Source organism: Glycine soja, chromosome 9 (assembly GCF_004193775.1).
Source record: "Glycine soja cultivar W05 chromosome 9, ASM419377v2, whole genome shotgun sequence".
NCBI classification, from domain to species: domain Eukaryota; kingdom Viridiplantae; phylum Streptophyta; class Magnoliopsida; order Fabales; family Fabaceae; genus Glycine; species Glycine soja.
In genome coordinates this window covers 7874409-7900500 of record NC_041010.1, presented here as the reverse complement: position 1 = coordinate 7900500, position 26092 = coordinate 7874409, and the positions used below count along the sequence as shown (strand labels likewise).

The window sequence follows — 26092 nt, the reverse complement described above, 5'->3', positions numbered from 1 at the left end:
TGTAGCACAGAAATGCCAATATGGGGGAGAATGTATACTTATTTTTTTTTTAATTTTAGTGCCATTGATTGAGTGTGTTGTGGATGGTCCCCAACTGTAAGGTAAGAAAAAGAAAAGAAAATGGCTAAACTAAGAAAAATGAAAAATAGACCACCCTACCCTGCAGGCTCTCTCCTGCCACTGCCTTGTCTCTATATAATATAACCTCAATTGCCCTTACCTTCCTTTCAATTCCTTCCCTTTTTCTTTCAATTCACTTGTTTTTTGTCCTAAACAATTAGTATCTTTTAATTCTCACCCAATTATTTACTATAAACAAATAAAGTTAATAGGTAAGAATTAACTATCTTTTCCAAGCCAACAAGTTCTTCAGCACCTATGAACCAATACTTTGCAAGAGACTTATTCATTATCTATTCTATATTTGGATTATGAGATGATATTTGACTTGAGCTTATAGATAGGAATCATAAAATGATCTCAATCTCATTGTGAAACACACCTTTGGGGAAAACTGCAATGTATGTCACAAATATATTGCTTGAACAAAATGTATTTTCAATAGGAGGCAAGCTGAGTTGGATAGAATCATCATTATGGATAACAAAACTCTCATTGAACAACATATGTTGAACTCGAATTCAAGACCATTGGTTAAGCTAGAACAATCCAATGTCTCTTGATCCACTCGCATCTCTTAATTTGTTTTCTGCTTTACATTTCACACGAACTAGTTAGAACATGAGCAGTAGATGTGCTAATTGTTCTTATTATCTATTCATGCAGTTTATATGCATGTAGTTATACATATTAAAAAATAAAAATCTTGGGGAGCAACTTCCCCCAAGCCTCAAAACCTAGATCTGTCCATGTCCATAAAAACATTGTCCATAGCTGTCTGTGGATTTGATTAAGCCAGACATGAAACTAATAGGATAGAAGAGTACTTCATAATTGGTGCTTATAAATATTGATCATACTTGAAATGGTACCTCCAAACATATATTGTGAGGATCAAATTTAGCAAGTTCTGCTTCATCCAATTTTGTTGTATTTGTTGCAGAATAGGCTTCAATATCTTCTATACTGGGGGAACCAGACCTATAGGCAGAACTCAACAATTAAGCCAGACATCCATTACTAATTCCAGCAAGTTCAACAGCAGATTAAGCATAAATGGAATATTAATTTGAGCCACAAATTGCATTGTGTGAAACACATAAAGGTATGCAATAAGGGAATTGTGTAGAATGACATTATGATTACCACTATTTAATGGAACTTCATTCTTTCTAGCAACCATGTTAGGACCCTGATATTGATGCCTATTTAGTATAGTTGCCAAAATATATAAACATTTGCTTCTTCCATTTGTTAGGTGATTAATTTCATAGTTAATCTATATTCTCAATTGCAAGTAGTAAGATTAGGTCTCAATCAGTTAATTATTACAAACCATATGCACTACATAACAACTAAGCATTGACAAACCTACAATTCCTCCTAATTTCCCCCTTATTTCCAGTAAGAACATTGATGTTTCCCATCCTAATCATAGATTTAGCAAATGAAGCAAACAAAATTTTTTCATTAGAGGCATAATCCCACACCTGCTCTGTAATCTTTCCAAGTAAGTCATGGCTAATAAGAACATTGTCAGAACCTAACAAGTCTTTCCCTTCAAGAATGTTTATGAAGTAGTGATTGCCAAATCTTTTTGGGGTTTGAAAATCCAAGGGTGCAGATTTATTGTCCCTTCCCTCAACAGGGCATATGGACCGCAGGATTCTCTTGAGACTTGTGTATCATTTGTAGTCATCATAACCATAGTCATATTCCTCTTTTGCATCAAATACCATGTGCCTAAAGCTTAGACATCTTGGTCTTCCTATAGTATGGCTACCTGTATTTTGTCAAGCAACAACTGTACGTGCTTAATCTCTTCTTCCTTTGTCAGAGCCCCAAAATATTAACATTTGATTGAACTTTGAACAAATTATAAGGACAAAATTAGAGTTTTTATAGGTATTGTTTATGTTATTCATCAATTATAATCGAGATTTTGTTTGTGTTATTTTTCAATTAAAAATTAGTTTCATTTCAATAATTCATTAAGGTGGGTCACTAATTATTTTTTTATGAAGATGTGGGACACTAATTTTGATTAGAAAGTTGTACTAACAACAATTTAGAAAGTTGTATATATATGTTGTCAAAATAATAAATATACCTGATAGAGTTACCAAGTCTTCTATGTCGAGGCCTTGTTGCTTAAAATTATGTATGAGAACCTCGAAAGATGAATTTGGAGCAGGAATTAATATGTTAGCTCCACTGAAACTTCACTCCAGAGCATCCATCCTTTCAACCAAGACTTCCCATCTTTGTCCTCCTCTCTTCAAAAACAAATGATAGAAATTGATGTAAAGCAAAATAAAAATAAAAATATAACTACATTCACTTAACCCCTGTGACAAAGCAGTGTTTACCAATTCAACAACATGACGTGCAGCCATCGCAAGGATGTCAGCACATGAAACAGTAATAGGACATTCTTCTTCAAGCAAATACTTAATCTTGTCTATGACCTCAAATCCACGTAAAGAGTTCAGATTTGGTCCAGTCAGCTTTTCACTTGTCAAGCCCTCCACGTTGTCCAAAATCAGCCAAGGTCATTAATACATGAAAATGAATGCTCAAATCAATATTATTTTACATAGAACATGTGCATTGTTACAGAAAAATCACCCACCCCAATTGTTTATTGTCCAAAAATATAAAATTAATGGGACACACACGACTAATGAGGCCAAAATCGAATAATGATTGTTTACTAGGTATCAAAAGAAAAAAAGTAAAAATAAACCTTCCTTTTATATGACTATATACAGTTTACTATTATAACTATCTTAATGGCTTCCTATGCCAAAATAGATTGGCAAAATGCTTCATATATCTGTTAATCACCTCACAATAGATTCTTCGCTCTTAGAGTTATCCTTAAAGGAGTGCTCCTTGAATTTGATATCTTGAGCCTCAGTTTAGAAGAGAGTACACCAGTTTTGTTGTCTCTCATTTGCAACATGCCTTCAATGACAACCAAGATTTTAACACCCTGTTAGAGAATAAATCCATGTTAACACATGCATGCAAGCTAAATCATGATACAAACACAAACTTCAACGCCCTGTTAGCAAGCGTTACGACTGTAGTTTTAGCTAATTCTAGAAAGCAAAGTCAATTGTTATTTTTTCCTTTTAACTGTATAAAAGAGAATGATCATTTTTACTTACAGCTTATAGCCTCAGTTTATACACGAAATAGTGAGTCAAATAAATTAAGTGGTCGTTACTTGTGAAAAAAATGTCAAACTATTGTTTTGAAATGAATTGAATTACAGTCTGGCAAATCATATATTTGAAATGCATCATGATTGTTAGTCTTTTTCTATATATCTATCCAAAAGCATATCCTACACAGCGTGTCATGAATTGGATTATTGTAAAGAGAAGACAGAAAACTATATTTACTAGTATAGTGTTATGATAGTGCTACGATGAATGTCTAACATGATTATATTTCTCCATCTTCATCAAGGAAGATCTCTAGGTGTACTGCTGCCCTAGTGAAATTTAGAGCTCTCTTTAGCTTGCGATGGTCGAATACTTCAACTTCAACCAACAAGGCTGAACTAACTGGTCTATGATCCGAGAGCTTAATTTCTGCACGTCCATATTGTAGTTGTTTTATTCCTTTGCCTAGGCACAATATACGATCACACCTACATAATCTTACTCATATTTAAAGTACTTCACTTTACATTGCCTATTCAATAGTGTTTTTCATTTTTGGCAGATGAAAAGTTTAGATTAGGGAAAGATAGTTATTATAATATATGATGTACCAATTTTAATATTCATAGGTTTGTAACCCTATGTTGCAGTTACCAGGCTGGAGATCTTCTTTTTTCCCCTTGTTTCGGCCTCTCACCAACATATCTATCACAGTTAATTTCATACTTGTAAGTGGGTGGGAAGTTTATCAACCCCTGTTTCCATCCATCAAATACATGCCCCATACGCAATTCTTTGCTTAGCTACAAACAAATTAGGTTAACCAATTAAAAGTTATATAGGATACATTGTATTAATTATAAAGAACATAATATAAAAATGTACAGTTGCCTATCTTGCTCATAATAACATTGTAAAGAGCAGAAAAATGAAAACATCTAACAGTGATTAGTTAATAAAAATAATGGTTATATGTTGTCACGTGCTTAGTTAATAAAAATAAAATATCAACAACTACTAACATATTTATATAAAGTCAGTCAAGCCCAAATAATAAGACATGGTTTGTGTAGGGGTTATCATTAGCTAACATCATGGGCCAAAAAAAAAGTAGCTAAAGTAGAATCCTTTATTATACAGATCTTTGATCTAGCATCTTGAGTACTTAAGTCAAGCTTAACAGCGAAGAAATCTAGTTAAAGTGAAAAGTACATCAAGCTTAATAGCCTAGACCATAAATTTGAAGCAAATGCAAAGCCAAAGCTAGTAGATACAAGTTACAGTCCCAGAACAGAATCATTACAAATTTATAACACAATTTTATATTAATTTTAGCATTTTAATCACATGCCATTTTCGTAAAAGGAAAATTCAGTTCTTTTACATATGCATTGTGTAGTGCAAAATAACCATGCTGACCTTTATGAATGGGACAAGAGGAAGTTGAACAGAAGTTGGATAACAACCAGGATTAGCAAGTAGACGTGCTTTCTTTATTTGCTCCCTTAAAACCTCTATCAATCCGTATATAACTTTTTTTAGATAACAATATATACATTTGACTGTATTCAAAATTATTGCTTATGTTTGTCACTTACACATTTTGCGATGTATTGGTTGTAGGTAATACTTTTTGAGAGGCATTGGAAGTTATCTTGTTGTTGCTTTAGTGAAGATACATTCATACAGTTTTTAACCTACCATCACCGCACTACAGGTATGTATGTTGGTATCCCCCTTAATTGTTACTTAGAATTGTCTTAATATATGAATTTCGTTTATTATTAAAATTGTATGCATTATGAGTAGTTTCCCATTTGAGGTTCATTACAGTGATTAATACGGACGGTTTGGATTAATCATTGTTTTGAATCTTGAATTGTCTGTTTGGATAGTTTGGGAACACTTTTTTTTTTACTTCATTCACAGTCATAGGTTAAGTATGTTGTGTTAGATTTGATGAAATTTCGATGGTCTCCATATTGCTTTGTTCTCTGGATGCATACTTGATCGTGGTCACCTGATGTGACCACTTTCATTTTGTGTACTTGGAAATCAATGCGAAATGCTGTCAAAATTTCATCAAATTGATCATAACATACTTAACTTGTACAAATGATTGAAGTAAAAAATCGTGTTCCTGAATGGGATAGGGCCTTACCTTTATATGAAAAAAAAATTCATGCATATATGATAACATAGCCAGTATGACAGACTACAAAACATGGATCGAAATTGGATAAAAGCACCACGCATAAGTGATGGGTATTAGAACAAGGTTGAAAGTTTCTTGCATTTTGCGCAAGAAAATGGATCAGCACTAGGTGGAAAATATTTTGTCCTTTTGTTAAATGTGTCAATGGGAGACATTAGTCAGTGAATGACATTAGATCACATCTTATATGTGAAGGCTTCAGTCCGACTTACACAAATTGGATATAGCATGGTGAATTGTTACAAATGTCAACTACCCCTGACACTGAGTCCAATGATGCACAAACAACAGATCGTATGGAAGACATGATACGCGATCTTGGGCAAGAGGGTTTTCGGCAAGCTCATGCAAGTTATTATGACAAATTAGAAACATATTAGAAGATGCCTTTGTATTTGGGATGCACATCCTTCACTCGGTTATCAGTGGTGTTAGGTTTGGTCAACTTGAAGGCCAGATTAGGGTGGAGTGACAAAAGCTTCACTGACTTGCTTGTGTTGTTGAAAACTATGTTTCCTAAGGACAACATGTTACCCAAGAGTCACTACGAGGCAAAGAAAATATTATGTCCCGTGGGTATGGAGTACTAGAAAATTCATGCATGCCCTAATGACTGTATTTTGTATAGAAATCAGTTTGCGGAAATGCACAATTGCTCAACATGTGGGGTATCATGATACAAACTGAACAATGGCCAATGCAAAGATGATGGAAGCACAAAAAATAATCGTCCAGCAAAGGTTTGTTGGTATCTTCCAATAATACCAAGGTTTAAGAGATTGTTTGCTAATGCGGAGGATGCAAAATACCTTTGATGGCATGCATATGGTAGAATAATTAATGGTTTCCTCCGACATCCAGCTGATTCTCCATAATGGGAGAAATTGATTGGTTGTATCCGGAATTTGGACAAGATCCCAGAAACCTAAGGCTTGCTCTTGCTTCAGACGGAATGAATCTGTTCGGAAACTTGAGCACCAACCATAGTTCAGGGCCTATTTTTCTAATGATTTACAACCTTCCTCCTTGGTTGTGCATGAAGTGAAAATACATTATGTTGTCTATGATGATATCAGGTCCAAGACAACTAGGAAATGATATTGATGTCTATCTGACTCCCTTGATTGAAGACTTGAGAAAATTATGGGTTGAAGGGGTTGATGTCTATGATCAGAGTGTTCAACAAAGGTTCAGGTTACATGCAATGATATTTTGCACCATAAATGACTTTTCGGCTTATGGGAATTTGAGCAGATATAGTGTGAAAGGACACCACACATGTCCTACTTGTGAGAAAGACACCAGTTACATTCAACTTAAACATGGAAAGAAGACAGTATACACAAGGCACCGAAGATTTTTAAAACCTTTTCACCCATATCGGCGATTGAAGAAAGCATTTAATGGACAGAATGAGGTTGAAAGTGTGCCTAAACCCCTAGGTGGACACGAAGTGTATGATCGGGTGAAAGACATCGATACTATCTTTGGTAAGACACAAAAAAGGGATGCGTTTGGGAATAACATTTGGAAGAAAATGTCAATATTTTTTCATCTTCCTTACTAGTGTGATCTACATGTACGACATTGTCTAGACGTCATTTATGTCGAGAAAAATGTCTATGATAGTTTGATTGACACCCTTCTTAACATTAAGGGCAAGACAAAGGATGGTTTGAAATGAGGCTTCCATCATCCTTTGTGAATTGGAGATGTGTTTTTCGCCGTCATTTTTTGACATCATGATTCACTTAAGAATTCACCTTGTACGGGAGATTCGGTTCTGTGGCCCGATCTTTTTACGTTGGATGTATCCTGTTAAGCGGTACATGAAGGTGTTGAAAGGATATACAAAGAATCAATATCGACCAGAAGCAAACATTGTTGAAAGATATGTTGTTAAAGAAGCTATTGAATTTTTTTCAGAGTATATTAATATCGCTAAACTAGTTGGGGTTCCTGAAAGTCGTCATGACTGCAACATTGAAGGTAGGGGTACACGAGAATTCAATGTTGTAACCATTGGACGCCAACAGTTATCACAAACTTATTTATACGTATTGAACAACATAGCAGAGGTGATCCCATACATAGATGCTCACAAAAACCATGTCACCGCTACTCATCCAAAAATGAACAAGATGACGTTGTTGCAATAGCATAATAGAACTTTCATCAGCTGGTTTAGAGAAACAAATCTAAATGTTCCAACTTGGAAGGGATACGATATCAATCATTATTCTTTCTAAACAAAGTCACAGGATGCAAACAGTAGTGTGCAAAACAGCAGAGTCAGTGTTGACAGTCATTCAAATCACTTTTGTAGTGTTTCTGATAACAATCCAGTTCAAGCGTTCATGCCTTACTATGGAGTGATTGAAGAAATTTGGGAGCTTGATTACTATGAATTTAGAGTGGTTGTTTTCAAGTGTTTGTGGGTTAATGGAAATACTAGAGTACGTAAAGACAAAATGGGATTTACTTTGGTAGACCTTGAAAATGTTGTTTACAACGACGATCCATTCATCATGGCAAAGCAAGCTAGACAGGTGTTTTATGTCCAAGATCCATGCGACTCAAGATGGTCAGTTGTTCTACAAGGGAGAACAACTTCTATGGGTGAGCGGATTGATGGTTCAACACTTGATTTCAGCAAGATGTCAACTTTCTATGAACAAATTCCTTTCTTAACTGGGGAACATCAGGAGGGTCATGAACATGCAAATCATAACGATCATGATGGAGGTTTATGGGAGAACATTCGTACATAACTGCGTATGAAGAAAGTAATGTATATAACATATCTCATAATTGTAATACATTTTTGTATTTTCATATTGAATTTTGTGGTTATATGTTGTTTATATAAATGATGATCTCCTAACTCAATTTGTTTGACTTACGTAGACTAATATGGCAACACCCCCACATTTCTCATAATTGTAATACATTTTTGTATTTTCATATTGAATTTTGTGGTTATATGTTGTTTATATAAATGACGATGTCTTAACTCAATTTGTTCGACTTACGCAGACTAATATGGCAACACCCCTAGGATCCCCTCCACATTCAGATATGTCTTTGGAGGCTACGTCTAGGAAGACTAGACAATCGACCTGGTTGAGAAGTTTGACTGTCCGAGGTTTGGATCAGTTGTGACCAATGATTAACGTCAATCTTGCCACTGGGAGAGGATCAGGCCCTTAGAAAGAAAAGTATCATAGTTATTTGGGGGTTGTAGCGTGTGAAAAAATTCCTATTATCTACTCTAGTTGGAATGATCTACCAGAATCTTTAAAGAACTTAATTTGGGATGACATTTTGGTAAGTGCGTATTTAAGTTGACATTACTATTAGACACATGTTTAAATCATTTAAATTATTATTATTCACTAACTAATACATAACAATTTCAATTTGGAGGGAAAATTTGACATCCCTGAAGGTGACAAGGCTAAAAAGAAGGTGATGTCAATGGTCGCGACCAGATAGAGGCAATTTAAGTCATCCCTAATGAAAAAATATGTTTATGCTGACAATGACAGTCATCAGAAAGATTATCCTTTTGTTAAGTATGGTATTGATGTAGCAACATGGGCAGAATTTGCAAAAAAGTTGCCAAACCCCTATCTGGCAGGTATATTTAAGGACTTTTGAAATAAAAAATTTAAATTCTTATCATTTATTTGTTTACTGATTTTGTAAAAATTGTTGGTGGTTATTTGTAAGGGAATACGGAAAAAGGCTTAGGAAATTCAAAAATACAATGACTGCCCCCACTTACTGTCTCGTGGGGGTTATGATCTACTGGAAAAAAATTATTGGACGAAAAAAGCAAGACACGAGAATAGCAAGCAGAATTTACTAAAAATTCTTCATTGAGTCTCGACCCACCATCACCGGTTTCAAGACAGGTAAAGTGGAAGATTGCCCACACAAAGCGATATGGGCAGATGACCTCTACAGCGGCCCAAGAAATATCAGACAAAATTGTGAGTAATTACCTCCGCGTTTCACAGTCTTACTTAGTACATCAATCAAAACCTATGATATGTTTAATGTCATGCTGTGTTTTTAACAGGACTCTTTAGAAGAAAAAACGACCTAGGGAAGCTTTGTTCCGCATGGTTGTGATGACATATTAAACACGGCTATTGGCTGGCCAGAGCATCCAGGTCGTGTACGTGTGGCAAGAACTGGTGTCACAATTAGCCAGTAGTACTTTGGACAGACATCTCATAGCTCAAACAGTTCTTGTACATCAATCAGTGAACAACAACTGGCTTAAATCATTGGCAACTTGAGGAATAGTTGAGAAAAGAAGTAGAGTAAGAAAATAAAAACTTTCAGGAAGCGTGGAGGAGGACAGTAGAAGAGGAAAACAAACACAGCTTGGAATTAATTAAACAAGAGTTAAAGCAAGCAATAAAATTAAAGTTATCCCAAATTCCATCACAGCACTCACCGCTACTTGAGCCATTTGATATATAAGTGGTAGTTGCATGTGTGAGCACCAAGGGGAGTTATGCTAAAGCTGACACAATTCCATTAGCTAAAGAGCCTTTTGATGTGCACATCGACACTATGGGCTTGTACGTAGTTCATGAGCAGTGTACTAAACTAGTTGCATTGGGAAAAATGTATGACAGTGCGTGCACCATACACAATGTCCCTTATACAGATGATGTGGTTAGGGTTAGTGTTGTCAAAGTTTGCCACAATGATGCTCAGGTCCCTTTTCCGACATCAGAGATTCAATTTGTGAGGCAGGCTATTGGGAAATTCGTTAGGTGGCCGACACATCTTGTGAAACTTGTAGCTAATGAGGTATAGTGTTTTCCCTCTCAATATTAATTGCAACGACATTTTTCTTGAAAGCTATCGCAATTGAAATTTCATTAAACATGTAGGATTCACAAATGTGTATGCCGAAAAGGGTTACATCTACAAGCATAGACACTACAGTGCCTCCAGTTGATCCATTGGGAGAATTGGTTAAGAACCTTTTAGATGTTTACCAAAAGTCATTTCAGTTGCCATGGGATGGGGCAAAATTTGGGATTCCTAATGTCAAAAAGGGTTTTTTCATCACACATGAAGATGTAACCGAGATAATTTTAGGTGACAAATGTTTGAACATATTCATACTACAACTGTGGACCATGTAAGTTAATTTTGTTTAGTAGTTGTTCAAATTATATATTAACTGATAATTGATGTTTCCTACAATATAAAACTTACAAAATTGACGATGTTTATCTGAATCACAATGGAGCCTAGGAGCTTATCTGAATCAGTAAGTCCACTTGATGTTGAACAATGTTTACAAAATACATTATAATTGTGTAACTCATGTTTTTTGTCTTCAGGGCACATTGGCAACTTATTGTTTTGTGTCCACAGGACAATATTGTTGTTTGGTTATGTTCTCTACGTAAGAAGCCTGATGTTAACATCAAGGGTGCAATTAACAGGTTACTTAGTAAATTTAAAGTCAAATAGTGTATAACAATTATAGTGGTTAAACACAATGTTTTTGATATTATATACGTTACTGGTATTTTGAAACTAGTGCAATAAAGACATTAACCAATAGTTTGTAAGGAAAGGGAGATCAAGCTGGACCTCAATGGATTGAATCAAAGGTATGTCATTATGTCTTCAAAATTGTTTTTGAGTTACTGCCATATGTTACCTTCATCATTGTAGATTTAGTAAATATATTTCATATTGCATTTAGAGTCATATTTCATGAGTGTGGATATTATGTCATGCATTGGATGTGGTGCATAGTGAGTGGCAGATTGAAGAATGAATGGAATAGGGTATGTTGGCTCAAATAGTTTTTAATTGTTACTTTTGTATGAAAGTCTAATTCAATGTTTTATGAACCATGTGTTTTCATATTTTCAATTTTGCAGTGGTTTTCTAATACAACACCATTAGACAAAGAGACCATGACAACACTTCACAACAAATGGGCAGCATATTTTCTACATATTAAAAACATGGAATTTAGCAACATGTAGATGAGAAAGATGGAATTTTTGTTTCACACTAGACATTTGGATTGTTTACATTTTTTTATTATGGTCAGTTGACGTTTATTTGAGTAGTGTGTACGATGTGTTTTTATGTGGTGCTTACTGTACATTTTTTGTCCAATGACCCAATAACAACATGTTGGATTTCTTTATACAAATAATTTGTTGGATAAAACGCTTCCTCAATTGGACAAGATCTTTTATCATTGTTTATGCTTCACTATTTTGGAAATTCTCTTGTAGAGGTCGACCGATCTTTTATCATTCTATTCCTTAAAGAGAATACTAAATTTCAAAAGAAATTACAGAACAATGAGCAAATGTTAGGTCTGAAGCATCTAGTAGATGGAGCAAAGCAGCATCACAATGTGAAGTATGGTCCTAGATCCTTAAAGACAATACTGGAGGTATATAAAAGAAGAAAATAAGGTATCTTAACATTACTTTATCATTCTTAACTGGTATTAAAGAGAATACTAAATTTCAAAAGAAATTACAGAACAATAAGCAAATGTCAGGTCTGAACCATCTAGTAGATGGAGGAAAGCAACATCACAATGCGAAGCATGGTCTTAGATCCTTAAATCCTATTAATAAATTTTGATACGATGCATTTTCTTTTATTTATGAATGCTTTGATATTAAGCATAGTTTGTGAAGTAGCTTACCCAATGATAAAGTATAGTTTGTGAACTAGCTGGTTATTGGGGTGGAGTGAAGCCAGCAGCAACCGGCATGGAACATTATGACACTGCCTTGGCATATCCAGTGCAGTCACCAGGCGTGCTAGGAAGCCAACCAGACATTGTCATGGACAGCTTGGCTATACATGGCCTTGGCCTACTGCACCCAAAGAAGGTTTTCAATTTCTACAACGAGCTCCATGCTTACTTAGCTTGTTGTGGGACATGGTGGCCGAGTGTCACTTACACGCAACTATGATCACGCGCTCGAGGCTTCCATTGCTAGTAATTTTACTGACAACGGATGCATTGCGTGTATGTGTCACAACACTGAGGACTTTATAGTGCCAAGCAGACTGCTATTGTGAGAGCTTCTGATGATTTTTACCTCGTGATCCTGTTTCCCACACCAATTGATCACATTGGACTCATCCTGTCCGCGTTCATTTTGTGTCTCTTGCTGGTTCTACTCCAAAGGTTGGTGGAGAACCAATTGGACAAGGCTGAGAACAAGTGTGGTTGTGTTTGTGTTAGGAGACAATAGGACAAGTGTCTCGAGGAGGAGTGCGGCGTTGAGCATTCAGATTTGGACCAGTTTGCCACGTGTCTTATTCCTAGCCCTCCAGAGTGGCCTCCTCTACTGCAAGTTACCGCGTTGTGAGAACAAATTATTTCCCCTTTTCTGATTTTCCAAACATGTCCTGTAGGAGGAATAGCTCTTACCCTGTCACTATGCTCTTCATTGGCACTAACCAATCTTTTGGAGAAAGTAAAAAACTTATATAAATATATGTTTCTCCTTAAATTGATTTTGTTTCTTTTCATTTTTCTTACTTAACTAACTCCTTGTGTTTCCCCCCTTTTACAGTCATATCTAGGAATATGATTCCAAGTACCTTGAGTACTATATACAGCTCTGATATTATGGCTAGTTTGGCATCAAATGTAGTGGTGAGTTAGTATTTAACATTTTACCATTTTTTCTAGTAAGTTGAAAGTGTCTTTTATGTAGTTATTTATCAAGTTTAATAGGCATGTCCGGTCAATTGTAACCCTATTTATCCTACCAACCCATCAAAAACCATCTTTAGTATGATTTTTAAAAAAATTAGTTAGTTAGCTTCTGAAAAGTCAACAAACTTTCTAGTATAAAATTGGATGATAGTATAAAATTTCTTGACATTGTCTATGCATGTATTATTTATTCATATTATTTTATGTTTAAATTTAATTTCATTTCGTCTATAAAAAAGTAGGGATCAGAATCAGAGCCAGAGAACACCAATTTTCTGGAACCTGCTTTCTTTTTGGACCTTCCTATTTATTATCTACAGAATCAATGCACGCAGAACTCTACATTCTCCATTTCTGTTTAGATGTCAGGGATTAGCAAGCAACAAGGCAAGGGACATTCTTGTATTGGCAATGTAATGTTTCCTAATGTGATAACAGGAAAGTGAATCAGTAGGCATTGCTGTGTTGCATGCAACTACTAATGGATTTTGATAACAATTCTTGTCTATTAATCAAGTAAGGTAACACTTGATTAAAATAATTAGATAAGCTTGCATGATTTTCGACATGTATTTTTTAGCTTCCATATGATTTAAGTTCATGTATGGATCAAACAAGTAATTAGTAAGTAAAAACTAAAGTATAAATTATGGCATAATATATATTAAAAAAAGGAAATATAGGCAATCACTCAGAATTAGTCTTTAGTTTGAGTCAAACATCAAGGCAGAGTAGTTGTAATTGTGCGTGTGAGCGTGCAGAATCGGGAGCATGGGGAGGAGGTACTGTGAACTGAACAAGCACAGGCACAGGCATTTCAAACACTTTCACAATGAGAGTAATCTTGTGCCCAATAAGTGCTCCACAAATTATTTTGAATATGTTTGCATGTATTATACTTATCTAAAGCACATCTAGTATAGCTGAAGGCTTGTTTAGGAACACTTAAATTCTTTGAAATATTGTATTCTTTTTAAAGCTATCTCAAGAAGCTGGCAAAAAAATGATTATTTCCTTCAAATATGCTATAATCTAAAATGCACAATGGACTACATTAACCTTTTGCTAATGAACCAATACCAATATATGAACTTGCAATTTACTATTTTTACTTTCAAATTTAAATCCATTCTTTACCAACTTCTGATTTTTCTGGTTGACCTTTTGGTTGTGTTAGTTGTTGAAATTTTTTCTGGGTGAAGAAAAAAGATAATTATGAAAATTTCTATCTAATAATGTGTTGTAAATCTGTTCTTTGCTTTTTATATCATTGTTAGGTTATCCCTAGTAACGAGTCTCGTGTTATGGAACTGCTAAACCACATATCAGAGATTGGATCAACTATAGTTATGGGGAAGAATGAATGTTTGCACATGTCTGGTCATGGGTATTGTGGAGAATTAGAAAATCCTGCAGCTATTCTTGCTAATGAGATAAACACAAAGTTGTCTAGAAAATTAAATGTGGATGGTATGTCGACATTGAGAAAAGTGGTGGATGGACATGAGAAACAAAATCAGAGAACCGAAATGCAAATAAGAGGTAAGATCAATTTACATTTAAAGAATACATATGTTTGTTTATGTGCAATTGTGCATTTTATATAAAGGTGAATAGGTCATGTTAATTGTATGTTTTATTCATAGATCAAGCAATCTATGAATAATATGCATTAGGGTGCTAAAACAGAGATTGAGAAACAGGATAGAACGATAGGAATGCAGAATCTCTTCCTGGTATTCAAGAAACCAGAGCTATCCCTCCTACTGCAGGCATTCATGAGACCTGGCCTCTCTTTAATCACAATGATGATCATTATTGATTCAAACTATTACTTAGAAACTGTCATCTATCATATTCCCTCTTTTTGGGATTGAGAGGCAGAATAGAGACATCATAGGGCCAAGCCTGCTTTGATACCAACTTGCGAAAGTTTTAAAGGATTACTAGCAGAGAATTAATTTTTTGAATAACTAGAGTTACTCGGTTGATCTAGTAATTACAATTTTGTATTTACAACGAGATTAATGATGATTATAGTTCCCAAGTACATGCATTGTATATTCTAGGTACATGAATAGCCATGTACATGAATCTGAACATAAATTGCTATAGATTCCAATAGGCATTTAACTACTAATTCCAGCAATGCCACTATCCACTCCAAGAGTCCTCTGTGGATCATTAGCTATGATAATATTACTGAAGTACCCTAGACTAGAAAACTAAAACTATTTTAGAGCATTGAAACAAAAGACTTCAACTTAAGAAACCTGGTTTCAGGAAAATGACATGTTATGTCTCATATAAAAGAACCTTAGTTGTATACAATTATTTAGAATAAGATTTCAATTCTTGAGAATAACATGCCAATATTGAAATACAAGGAAAAAGATTCCACATTTTTAGATTTCTAGAAGAGGTATTGTACTGGGATTACCTGTATGGAACCTGCAATGCAAATCTGAAGCCAGATTTTTCGTATAGTGATGCATAGGTTGTCAGGTCTTCCTCGGAGAACCATGGTGGTAGGGGAGTAGTTGGGTCATACAAATCCATGATTTCCTGATTATCACCTGCTATTGGTATCTCACTTCCAGAGAAGAGTGTGTAGATGTTCCTTATAACTGACTTAACATCAAAGCGAACAAAATCTGTTTTTGCCCTCCCAGCCTCCTAAATATAGTTAATCATTAGTTCATTATTGACAAAGGGGGAGATGAAAATGATGGGACAGAATTTACACCTGCCACTTAATAACGTAGGAGCCTTTTGGGAGGTTTTCAATAGCAGAGGGACCTGGAAGCATGAATGGAACACCTAACATTATGACTGAATCTACTTTGTCTGGATGGAGAGAGGTAACAATATATCCTGGAAAGGCACCAAAGTCCTTAACTACCAACAAGCACATACAATTAGCCTAAGTTTTCACTTGAATCAAAAGGGTGTTGTTTTTTCGCTTTGCATTTGATATAAACACATAAGTATATGATATAAATCAACCATGATTTTAGTTTTCTATCTTGGTCTCTTTACTATGGGTCTGCTTATATTTGAGGCAAATTTTAATGGAAAATTTGGTGATAAAATTTGTTAATTTTAGAATCGTCTATGAAATGTATTATTCTATAATTCTTGAAACTCGTGTAGTTTCTTAAGTATGATAGATGTAACACCCTGATATATATATATATATATATATATATATATATATATATATATATATATATATATATATATTAGTGATTATATTTGATGTTTGATTATTTTGTTGTGTTATTTTATCCGTAATTATTTTCAAAGAGGTGAATTTAGTTCATAGAGGGGAGTGGGTAGATAAGAATCTAGCTTCTCAAATAAGCCTCTCGAGAAAGCTTCTCAAAGAAGCTACGAGGAAGCCTCTTAATGAAGCTTCTCAAGGAAGCTACATGAAGTTGTCTCGGTAAAAATGCTGCCCAACCTTTGTTAATCATTGCATCTTCTCGAAATTGGGTCTGGAGCTTCACAGAACACTTGTACATGATCTAACCATTGGGATCTTTGAGAAGACGTCTGCAGTGTGCACAACGTTTCCGTTTCTGAGAGCATTAGTCACTTGTGCTTTTTGAGCCTTGTAGTTCAAGTAGCTTTGGAAAAACGCCATTTCCTTCTCCTTCTTTCTTCCAAAACCATTTCCAATGTGCCAAGCTTCTTCTCCATCACCCACAGCCACCAGTAGCCACCACAAATTGCCATTTTTCTCCGTTGGAACCCCACACCGAGAGGAACCCTTCAACCGAAGCAGAATCTTCCAACTTGCCTCACAGTTTCAGTTGAGGACGAAGCCCGGTCTAACCTTCATGGTTTTCCTTGAGGTAACCATGATTCTATGCTTGTTCCTTGTTAGTTTTAGCTTGTCTTTGCATCTTTTCTGACTTTGGAACCACCATTGCATGTTTTATGCTTCCTTTGAAAAACCCTAGAGCAAAAAGACTTTGTAAACGTTATCTTTTCATGAAATGAGTGTTATTTTCGTTACCTTCACTGAACCTCGGTCACATTGGCGTGATCGGATTTCAAAATGATGTCCCTTTGTAAAACCCGAAATGCTCTCACCACTTTTATGTAGTGACACGGGTGTTTGATCTAGAGCATTGTTATTAGCTTTGTTTTTGAAATCCATATTAAGTCTCCTTCATTTTGGTATGGTAGAGGCTTGCATGGAACCGACGAACGGGGATGAAAAAGAAATCTCCAAGTGACGTGACGAGGAACCCGCGGGTAGCTCACAATAGGTGAGGGGAGTTTATTATAAAATTTACCGTTTTAACACCATAGTTAAGGTTAGGAAACTTAGCTAAGAGAATAACTGCATGTCCCTGTTGCATGCTGATTTTTCCTTTATAGAAAATGATGTTTTTTAACTAATGGGATACGATATAATTTTCCTTGATGTGCATGCGGGTTTTCCAAGAGAAATAATGTTTTTAACTAATGGGACACCATACATTGATATTGATGTTGCATGCTGGTTTTCAAGAAAAACTGTGTTTTGACGAATGGGATGCGATATATATATATATATTTATTGTGATGAATGAAATTGTTGTCTCTATTTGATTTGGGTTGTTTGAAGACCTGGGAAGTGTGAATCTCAAGCATGAAAGAAATATATATGTGCGGAATGCGATTTATTGTTGATGTCGTTATTGAGGATTTTAATTGATATGTGGTGATATTGATAATTATGATGATATTGATTTGAGATGACGTTGTTAATAAAGACCATGTCAACATGATTGATGTTAATGTTGATGATTATGTGAATATGAAATGATGTTGTTGTTGTTGTTGATAACTTCATTGAGACGAGATGATATCTATGTTGAGAATGATATGGAAATGGAATGTTGACTGATGTTGGAAATGCATTGGCATGTGCATGTTGTGTATATACATGGGGGGGTGCACTGACCTTGTCGGACGGCCCATTCATGGGGGACTAGAGTGGTTAAAGAATCTAAGCATTCACTGCGGGGATGCTTAGGCACTTTAATTTGTCCATGGTCATTGCACTTGATGGTGCCCATGTTCGATACATTGGATGTTGTGTATGTTCGTGGGGGGTGGAGTGCACTGACCTTGTCGGATGGCCCATTCATGGGGGACAAGCATGGTTAAAGAATCTAAGCATTTCTGAGGGGATGCTTAGGCGCTTTAATTGGTCCATGGTCTTTGGCACTTACTTTTGGCCACGTTCATACGTCGTATGTAGTGTATGTTCATGCGGGGGAAGTGCACTGACCTTGTCAGATGGCCCATTCGTGGGGGACAAGTGTGGTTAAAGAATCTAAGCATTTCTGAGGGGATGCTTAGGCGCTTTAATTGGTCCATGGTCTTTGGCACTTGCTTTTGGCCACGTTCATACCTCATATGACACAGGAAATAAAATAATTGTGGCATAGTATACTTTGTACTAAGGGGGCGTGTCACCTGGTAGGGAACTCCTTTGGGCCCCAAGCTGATCACCTATGGGGGGGGCAATTACGTGCACAATCTGGTGGTCTCAATGAACTCTGCATGGTTTCCTAAGTGAGAGTGTCGTGTGGACACGCTTAGGCTATTTTCTGGGATTTGGTTGTTGGTACGTACGACATTGCATCTGAGAGTTGAGTCAGGTACATGCATCATTATGCAGTCTTGATTGGATCCATGGATGGATGATGAGTAATTGTTGAATGTGGATGATGAACAATTGTTGGATGTGAGTGTCGAATAATGAATGTTGTGTAAGCTGATAATGTTTGCCTATGTTTCTTGCTAATTGTGGTTATTTGTAATTGGTATTGGTTCTTTTTATAATGAACTCACTCTTGCAATTTTGTATTGTGTGGTTGATACTAGTGATGATCGCGAACATTATTCATGGGAGCAGTAGGGTGCAAGGAGTAAGATTCTCGTGAGGATCCGCCGAGCCGACATGACAACGTTGGCATTATTTTGGGAGAGAGTTGTATTTTGTTTATCAACTCCTCCATAGTTGGGTTATGAGTCATTTTGTTGAATTAAAGATGTAAACTTCAGATTTTACTTATATGCATGAACAGATTTTAATTTTCCATCATTTGGATGACATGTACTAAGTTGTTGTTCCTATATATATATATATATATATATTCACCTAAGCAAATGTGTATGTTTTAGCGAATGTAGGTTGGGACAAAATTACTTCTATTTTCATAAGCAAATTAAGGGAGTTCTTTTTATAAAAATTGAAATTATTGCATATTAGAGTGTTAATATCGTAGCGACGAGGTGGGTCGTTACAATAGATATTACTCAAATTGTATTGTATAGCACATGTTGTTGCATACCTTGGTAATGCTTAGTGAAGCCAACAAACCCACGACATCATCAACAAGGTCAAGTAAGTTTGCTTTTTGTGGCTCCGCAGGATGCTGAGAAAGTCCATAGCCTCTGAAATCAAAGGCAATAGCCCAGTAGCCAGCTTTTGCTATAGCAATCATCTGGTGCCTCCATGTATACCATATATTTCTGGGAATCCATGTAAGAAAACCAGTGCCTTTTGACCTTCACCAACAGAATTATCACTAAAAAATGAAATTTGAAGAACTTAATGAATCAACAATGTTCCGGTAAGTGTAGGGTGTTCAAGGAGTGATCACTTCCAATCTCGGCAACATGGAGCTTTAGTCCCTTAACTTCCACGTATGCAAATGATATGGGGTATTGGAAATTTTGTATTGGTTATTCAAAACATGCAAATTTAATTAAAATGTATTGGCATTTATAGGCCTGAATCATTATTGTATAAAAGGGCAAGCAAAACAAATGGGATTTTTAAATTAAAAAAAACCACACAATTTGGTTAGATCACATATTGTGGGATCTCAATTATGTTGATGGACCTACATATATATTACAAGTTAATGAATATAATAATTAAAATCAATGAACATAAGTTGAACATATGATTTTAATCACCATTCTTTTATGATGTAATGCAATAGAAACAAATCCACTAGTATACAATAAGGCTCCATTGTCAATTGCCCAATTTTTTCCTAGTGTCACTGTTGTCTTTGAAATTAGCTCTAGCCCAATAAGCCTCTAATATTTGCCTCACTTCAAGAATGATCCAATGACCCTTGTCCTTACCCATGCATAACTTGGACATTGTACTCTTCCCAATCTTATAACATTTTGTATTTAAAAGCAACTCTTACAATAGTTTCATATTAAGGCAACCACTTGTATGTTTTCTATATGAAAATAAGATATTAACTTTAAACAAATTATATATATAAACAAGCAACTTTGAAAATGAAATATAAAAAAGGCACAAGTGTCTCTAAGCAACACACTTATAAAAAAAAAAAAAAAACTAAATTGTAAGATAACTTCCCTTACAAATAAAAAAAAAAAAAATCATGCATGTACTACACCCACCAAATCTGAAAAAAAAGGTTTGTGTTTAACCAATTACAAAGGATATTGTAACAATATTCATACAACAATTTATACGTAATTTTTTATGTCTATTTCTTAGTGCATCATTTATTATGTCTCAAAGTTATCTCTCTTCTCTCTCACTTAGTAGTAAAATTGTACAATTTGTTGTACCAATAAAATTTCTCATTAATTAAAATGTTGTGCCAAGGCTTAAGCATAAACCCATAATATGCAACAAAAAAATAATTAAGAAGCCAATATATATACCAATGATCAAAATAAGTAGGTCTTATCCATGTAATGCTACTGTCATACCCTAATTTCGTCCGGGGACCATTGTTTGATGTCATACAACCTTCGCTTCACCGCTTCGAGGAACTTGACACCCATCGTTAAGCTATCCATGAAGTTCCGCGACATATCGGGAGTCAAAAGGAAACATTATTGTACAATCCGTAAAGTTCCGTAGCATTCCAGAAGCCGAAAAGGGGATGGTTGCATAATCTGTAAAGTTTCGTGACATTACGGAAAGAAAAAAAGTATCGTTACGTAATTTGTGAAGTTCCGTAACGTTACGGAAAAAGAATCAGCAAAGAAAGGGTAAGGGGGGTGTATTTAGTAAAATGGGGGTGCAAATAGCAATTTTTGAATCTAGGCCCTTCTAGAGAATTCTGAGCAATTTCTTGCTTAAGGTAGAAGCAACCTAGCTTGCCTGGGTGAGCTGGGTGGCGACCACCTCCCCCGTTTTGTTAAAAAATGGCTTCCGGAGCTTCCGGAACACCCGTAATGCTTCCGTAAAATTCCTATAACCCAAAACAAGCATATTTCACTTAATATGGGTGATAAGGAAGAGAAAAAATAAGAAAATCAAGTCCTATAAGCTTCCGTAAGGCTTCCGTAACTTTTCCATAAACTACGAAAGAAGGGGGTGAACTTATCAAAATGGGGGGTGCAAATAGTAATTTTGAAATTTTGAAATAGACCTTCCAGAGTGTTTTTCAGAGCTGGAAGAGAGCTAGGCGGCAACCTCCTCCCCTTTTTTCCTATAAAAAGGAAAAAGAGGGCTATTCTATGGGTCCCTGATCCCCCAGGCTATGCATTTCAGCTATTTTGGGTGAAAAAAATTGTTTCCGTGAAGAAAAACCAAGTTGAGGTGCTTCCGTAACGCTTCCGAGATATTTTCGTAAGCAAATCCGTGAAGGTTTTCCTCTGTTCTTCATCCGTTCTCCGTGCTTCAACGGGTAAGTTTCCAAATCCGAGACTTTTAATTCATTTCTTGTTTTTTGGCTTTCATCTTTATTTCGTTCACTTTCGATTTCTTTTCTTCCATTTTTAACGAGCTTTAACCGATCATTTAAGTCGTTTTCTCGCCTAATAAATGATAAAATGAATTTCAACCGATCATTTGCGTTGTAATCTCGTTTAATCACTGTTAAAACAAAATCTAACCGATCGTTCACGTTGTAACCTCGGTTAAACCAAAAAAATCAAAATAATAATAAAATAATCAAAATATCTTTAAATAAAATAATCAAAAAAATCGATCGGACGTTTTTCTTTGGAATTTTCCTAGAATGAATTGACTAATAACCAAAGTGAAACTAAGGCTAAAATCAACTCACAAAATCAAGCTTTTGTCGGTTAACATGGACCGTTCAAAAGCACTGAAAACTGTTTTAAGGTCCAATGTCTTAAACGGTCCTCTTTGCTTTTGTCGGTTAACATGGACCGTTCAAAAGCATAAAATCAACACATCACTTTACTGCCTTCGTGAGAACTACGTAGGTCTGATTTCCTCTTCGATGGAGGATACGTAGGAGCAAAAGCCCCGCTTTTGTCGACCTCGTGAGATGGTTAGAGGTCCAACGCCTTAGCTTTCTCACCAAGTAAAATGGGTCATTTTAAGGTGCAACGCCTTAAATGACCACCTTCCAAGTAAAAAGAATCACTTGATTCGCCCCTTTTGAAATAACTACGTAGGTCTAATTTCCTTATCACAATTGAGGAATACGTAAGAGCAAGGGAAACACCCTTGTCGATCACAAAAAAGATAAAAAATACAAAAAGCGTAAAAAGACATAAAAATGTAAGAAAGGGAAAATAAAATAATTTAAAGTCATATTTGCACACTTGATTAAAGGTTGTCGTCCTTTGTGACGGGCGTGTGGGGTGCTAATACCTTCCCTGTGCGTAAATACAACTCCCGAACCTTTCACACTTAAAGTTCGTAGGCCACATCCTTTTCCGGTTTTTTCGACGTTTTTCTCAAATAAACGTTGGTGGCGACTCTGCGCATTTTCCTTTCTTGGAAGACGGACCCGTGAGCCCTCGCGTCGCCCTCTCGCCGAAGGGTAGGTTGCGACAGCTACTTACAAAATAATAAAATTAAAAACAATGTTACCTTAAGTACATTAAAAAAAACATGTACTTTTCTAGCACCTTAGTCAAGGTAGACTAGGGACCATCATAGTTGGCTTTGATGATGTTTGAGACAACTCTACTAGAACTTTCTAGAGACATACAACTATAATAATAATAATAATAATAATAATAATAATAATAATAATAATAGTCATAATAATAATAATAATAATAAACAATGAATACTAAAAATAAGAAAACAAATAATAATTACTTGATAAAACCATATAAAAAAAATTGTGAAGCTTACTCATGCTTAGCTCCTAGCTAATCCATATCTTCTCATTAGCAAGATCTTAGTCCAAGAACATGCGGTAATGAAAGTATCCGATGCAAGAAAATTCATGTGAAAACCTCTGTCCAAACCAAGATCTCTGTCTCTACCTATAGCATTTTCCATCTATATGCAAAAAAATAATTAAATTATAATAGAATGTTGACATATAATAGAATAGAAATATTACTAAAGTAGAATTTGTATCATTGAAATCACTCTCACTCATTGTCATTTGAATCATTCTTATTGTCAGTCTTAAGTTGACATGTCAATCTCATTGTCATTTAAATCATTCTCATTATTGCTCTAAGGTTGATTAAGTAAAACCATGTTAACTTCGCCAGTGTCACCACTAATAGCTACAAAATTATCATCGTGATTATATGCATCAACATATGGCATTACATGAAGGTCATGAACTTCATGCACATCTTGTTATGGAGCTCCATTATCAGACTCATAGTTATCAAACATAGAACAATCATTGACTTGGTCAGCGTATTGGGTCACTAGGTCAGGGGTCAACCTAGCTAGTGAGTCACTAGTTGACTCCCATGACTCAATCTTTGTTTAAAAAAATTAAATAATTTATCTTATAAATTTTCATACTTTAAAAATCATAAAAAATCAAACTTTTATATGTATAATTGTGATAAATTATAAAAAAAAGTACTATATATATATATAATAAATTAAACTACTATACTTGTCATAAAAATATTTAATAATATAATGACCTTGGTAACGTGTGTGAAAGAAATAAATAAGTTAGTGATAACTTTTGGTCTTTACATATCACAATGTTCTTGAATTAGCTTTTGAAGACAATAGACCAATTATACGGTGAATACTTAAATAATATAGTCTCTTTTTTTTAAAAAAAAAAAAGAAATAATATAGTCTCTATGATATAAAGTTCATGTTTTCTTAAGAAAAATAAAAAATGAAATGTCTTACACCGCAATCTTCTTAATGTGATGTTATTTAAATAATATCTTTTATTTTGTAATTTCAATTAATAGTGGTTTGTCAATAATAATGTACTATATTTTTAATAAATATGTGTGTGTGATGTTGTTGACTAAATTTGAATTAATTTTAATTTAAAATGTAAAGTTGTATCGTGGAGTATGTGGAAAGCTTGTGGAGTACAACAACATAGGAAATCGTGAAGCGTATGAAAAACAACATGGGAAAGGAAGCATCAGTATATGAAAAAACGTGTGTGAACAAGAATAAAGCTTGTACCAAAATGTAAAAGTTGAGTCAAATGTAACCCTTGAGTCACTGATTTCATTAAAAACCAATCGGTTCAAACCAGTTAAAATACATAACTGATCAAGTTAGAGGCTCAGTCCGGCCTTGTGATCGATCCCGAGCTAACTAGTTGAATCGATCGATCCGAGCTGAGTCCAATAACACTAGTCAGGCTTATTAAAAATGTTACTTGTGATTTCACTGCATTCCTTTGTCTTAATGAAAGCCAATCGTGATGTTCCTTAGGATATGACATGGAAAAAACTTGCTCAAATTATTGTTCAAATATGAATGGGACATACATCGTATATATTCCTTATTGCCTTGAACAACTGCATACTTATTGTCTACTTTTGGCTTCTAATTAGTATTATCAAACCAATCACACTTGAAGATAACTAATTTTTAATGGGTGTGCCAATATAATCCAATTCAATAACATTCATCAATACCCCAATATCTTCAAATTGACCATTTTTGCCTTGTACACATTTACCATAATTAGAAGTTTTCATTCCTCACTCCATGCCTTTGTGTAAAATTTATAGTCATTTATAATGCAAATACGCCATGAATAAACCCTTCTTAATGGCCTAATGCCAAAGAAATCAAGAATGGGCATTGAATTTGATTTTATGAATTTTGAGCATATATAATAAATATGAAAAATTAAGTGACAATAACTGGAGATGTTCAAGTAACTACGCCTATAAAAAAACATTTTGATAGATGTATTTTGAGAATATAAATAGCAAGATTTTAAATAAATGTGAAGTTCAAGAGAAAAAGAACAAGAAATTCATTTGGGAGAATTTTTGCGAACACTTGGAATACGGTAAATAGGATTAAACAACAATAAACAAAAGTGTTGTGGTTGACTTCACCAAACCATCCTTTCATGCATACATATGTCATTCATATAGTTTAAGGTTCAACTATTATTCTCAACTCATAAAATCCTCAAACCCCAATTCCTTAGATGAAAAAAGCCTAAGTCCTTAAACTAAACTATCAATCCCTTGTGTAGCCTAATCAAGTGACTTGCTTTAAGAACAAGAGTTAAAACATGACTAACAAAATTTGCTATATTTTTAGCAACAAAATGCATTAGGTCTTCTCCTCCATTTCTATATTCAAATATATTTTGGAATCATATTCAAACCACAAAATCAAACAATGGGTGATCAAGCCAAGACAAACATTAAGAATAGAAGAGAACACTTAATAATGAACAATAAACATAGATTAATAGCTAGAATGTAAACATAATTAAGAATGAGTTCAATTAAATCAACCCCCACCAAGGGTAAACCTAACTACATAACTACAACAAGAAGAAGAAGATGCAAAAAATGAAAGAACTTGATAGGGAAGCCATGGAGAGTAAGGGAGAGATTCCTAGCCTTCACCCAAAGCCTTAGATAGCTCAA

General features: G+C 34.9%; 1 protein-coding gene and 1 pseudogene across 1 annotated transcript; one reads left to right on the top strand and one right to left on the bottom strand.

Moving 5' to 3' along the window:
* Window positions 1-12913: 12913 nt before the first annotated feature.
* Window positions 12914-13633, top strand: LOC114425912 (ABC transporter A family member 7-like). Its single transcript, XM_028392890.1, has 3 exons — window positions 12914-13007; window positions 13107-13189; window positions 13495-13633. Exons 1-3 carry the CDS (start codon window positions 12935-12937, stop codon window positions 13612-13614), a joined length of 276 nt encoding a protein of 91 aa, XP_028248691.1. The 5' UTR covers window positions 12914-12934; the 3' UTR covers window positions 13615-13633.
* Window positions 13634-15381: 1748 nt separating this feature from the next.
* Window positions 15382-21127, bottom strand: LOC114368112 (annotated as a pseudogene).
* Window positions 21128-26092: the final 4965 nt, after the last annotated feature.

Coding starts and splice junctions, on each gene's coding strand:
- LOC114425912 (XM_028392890.1), top strand. CDS start 12,935: ATGTCCTGTAGGAGGAATAGCTCTTACCCTGTCACTATGCTCTTCATT. Junction 13,008..13,106: donor TAACCAATCTTTTGGAGAAA/GTAAAAAACTTA, acceptor CCCCTTTTACAG/TCATATCTAGGAATATGATT. Junction 13,190..13,494: donor GTTTGGCATCAAATGTAGTG/GTGAGTTAGTAT, acceptor ATAAAAAAGTAG/GGATCAGAATCAGAGCCAGA.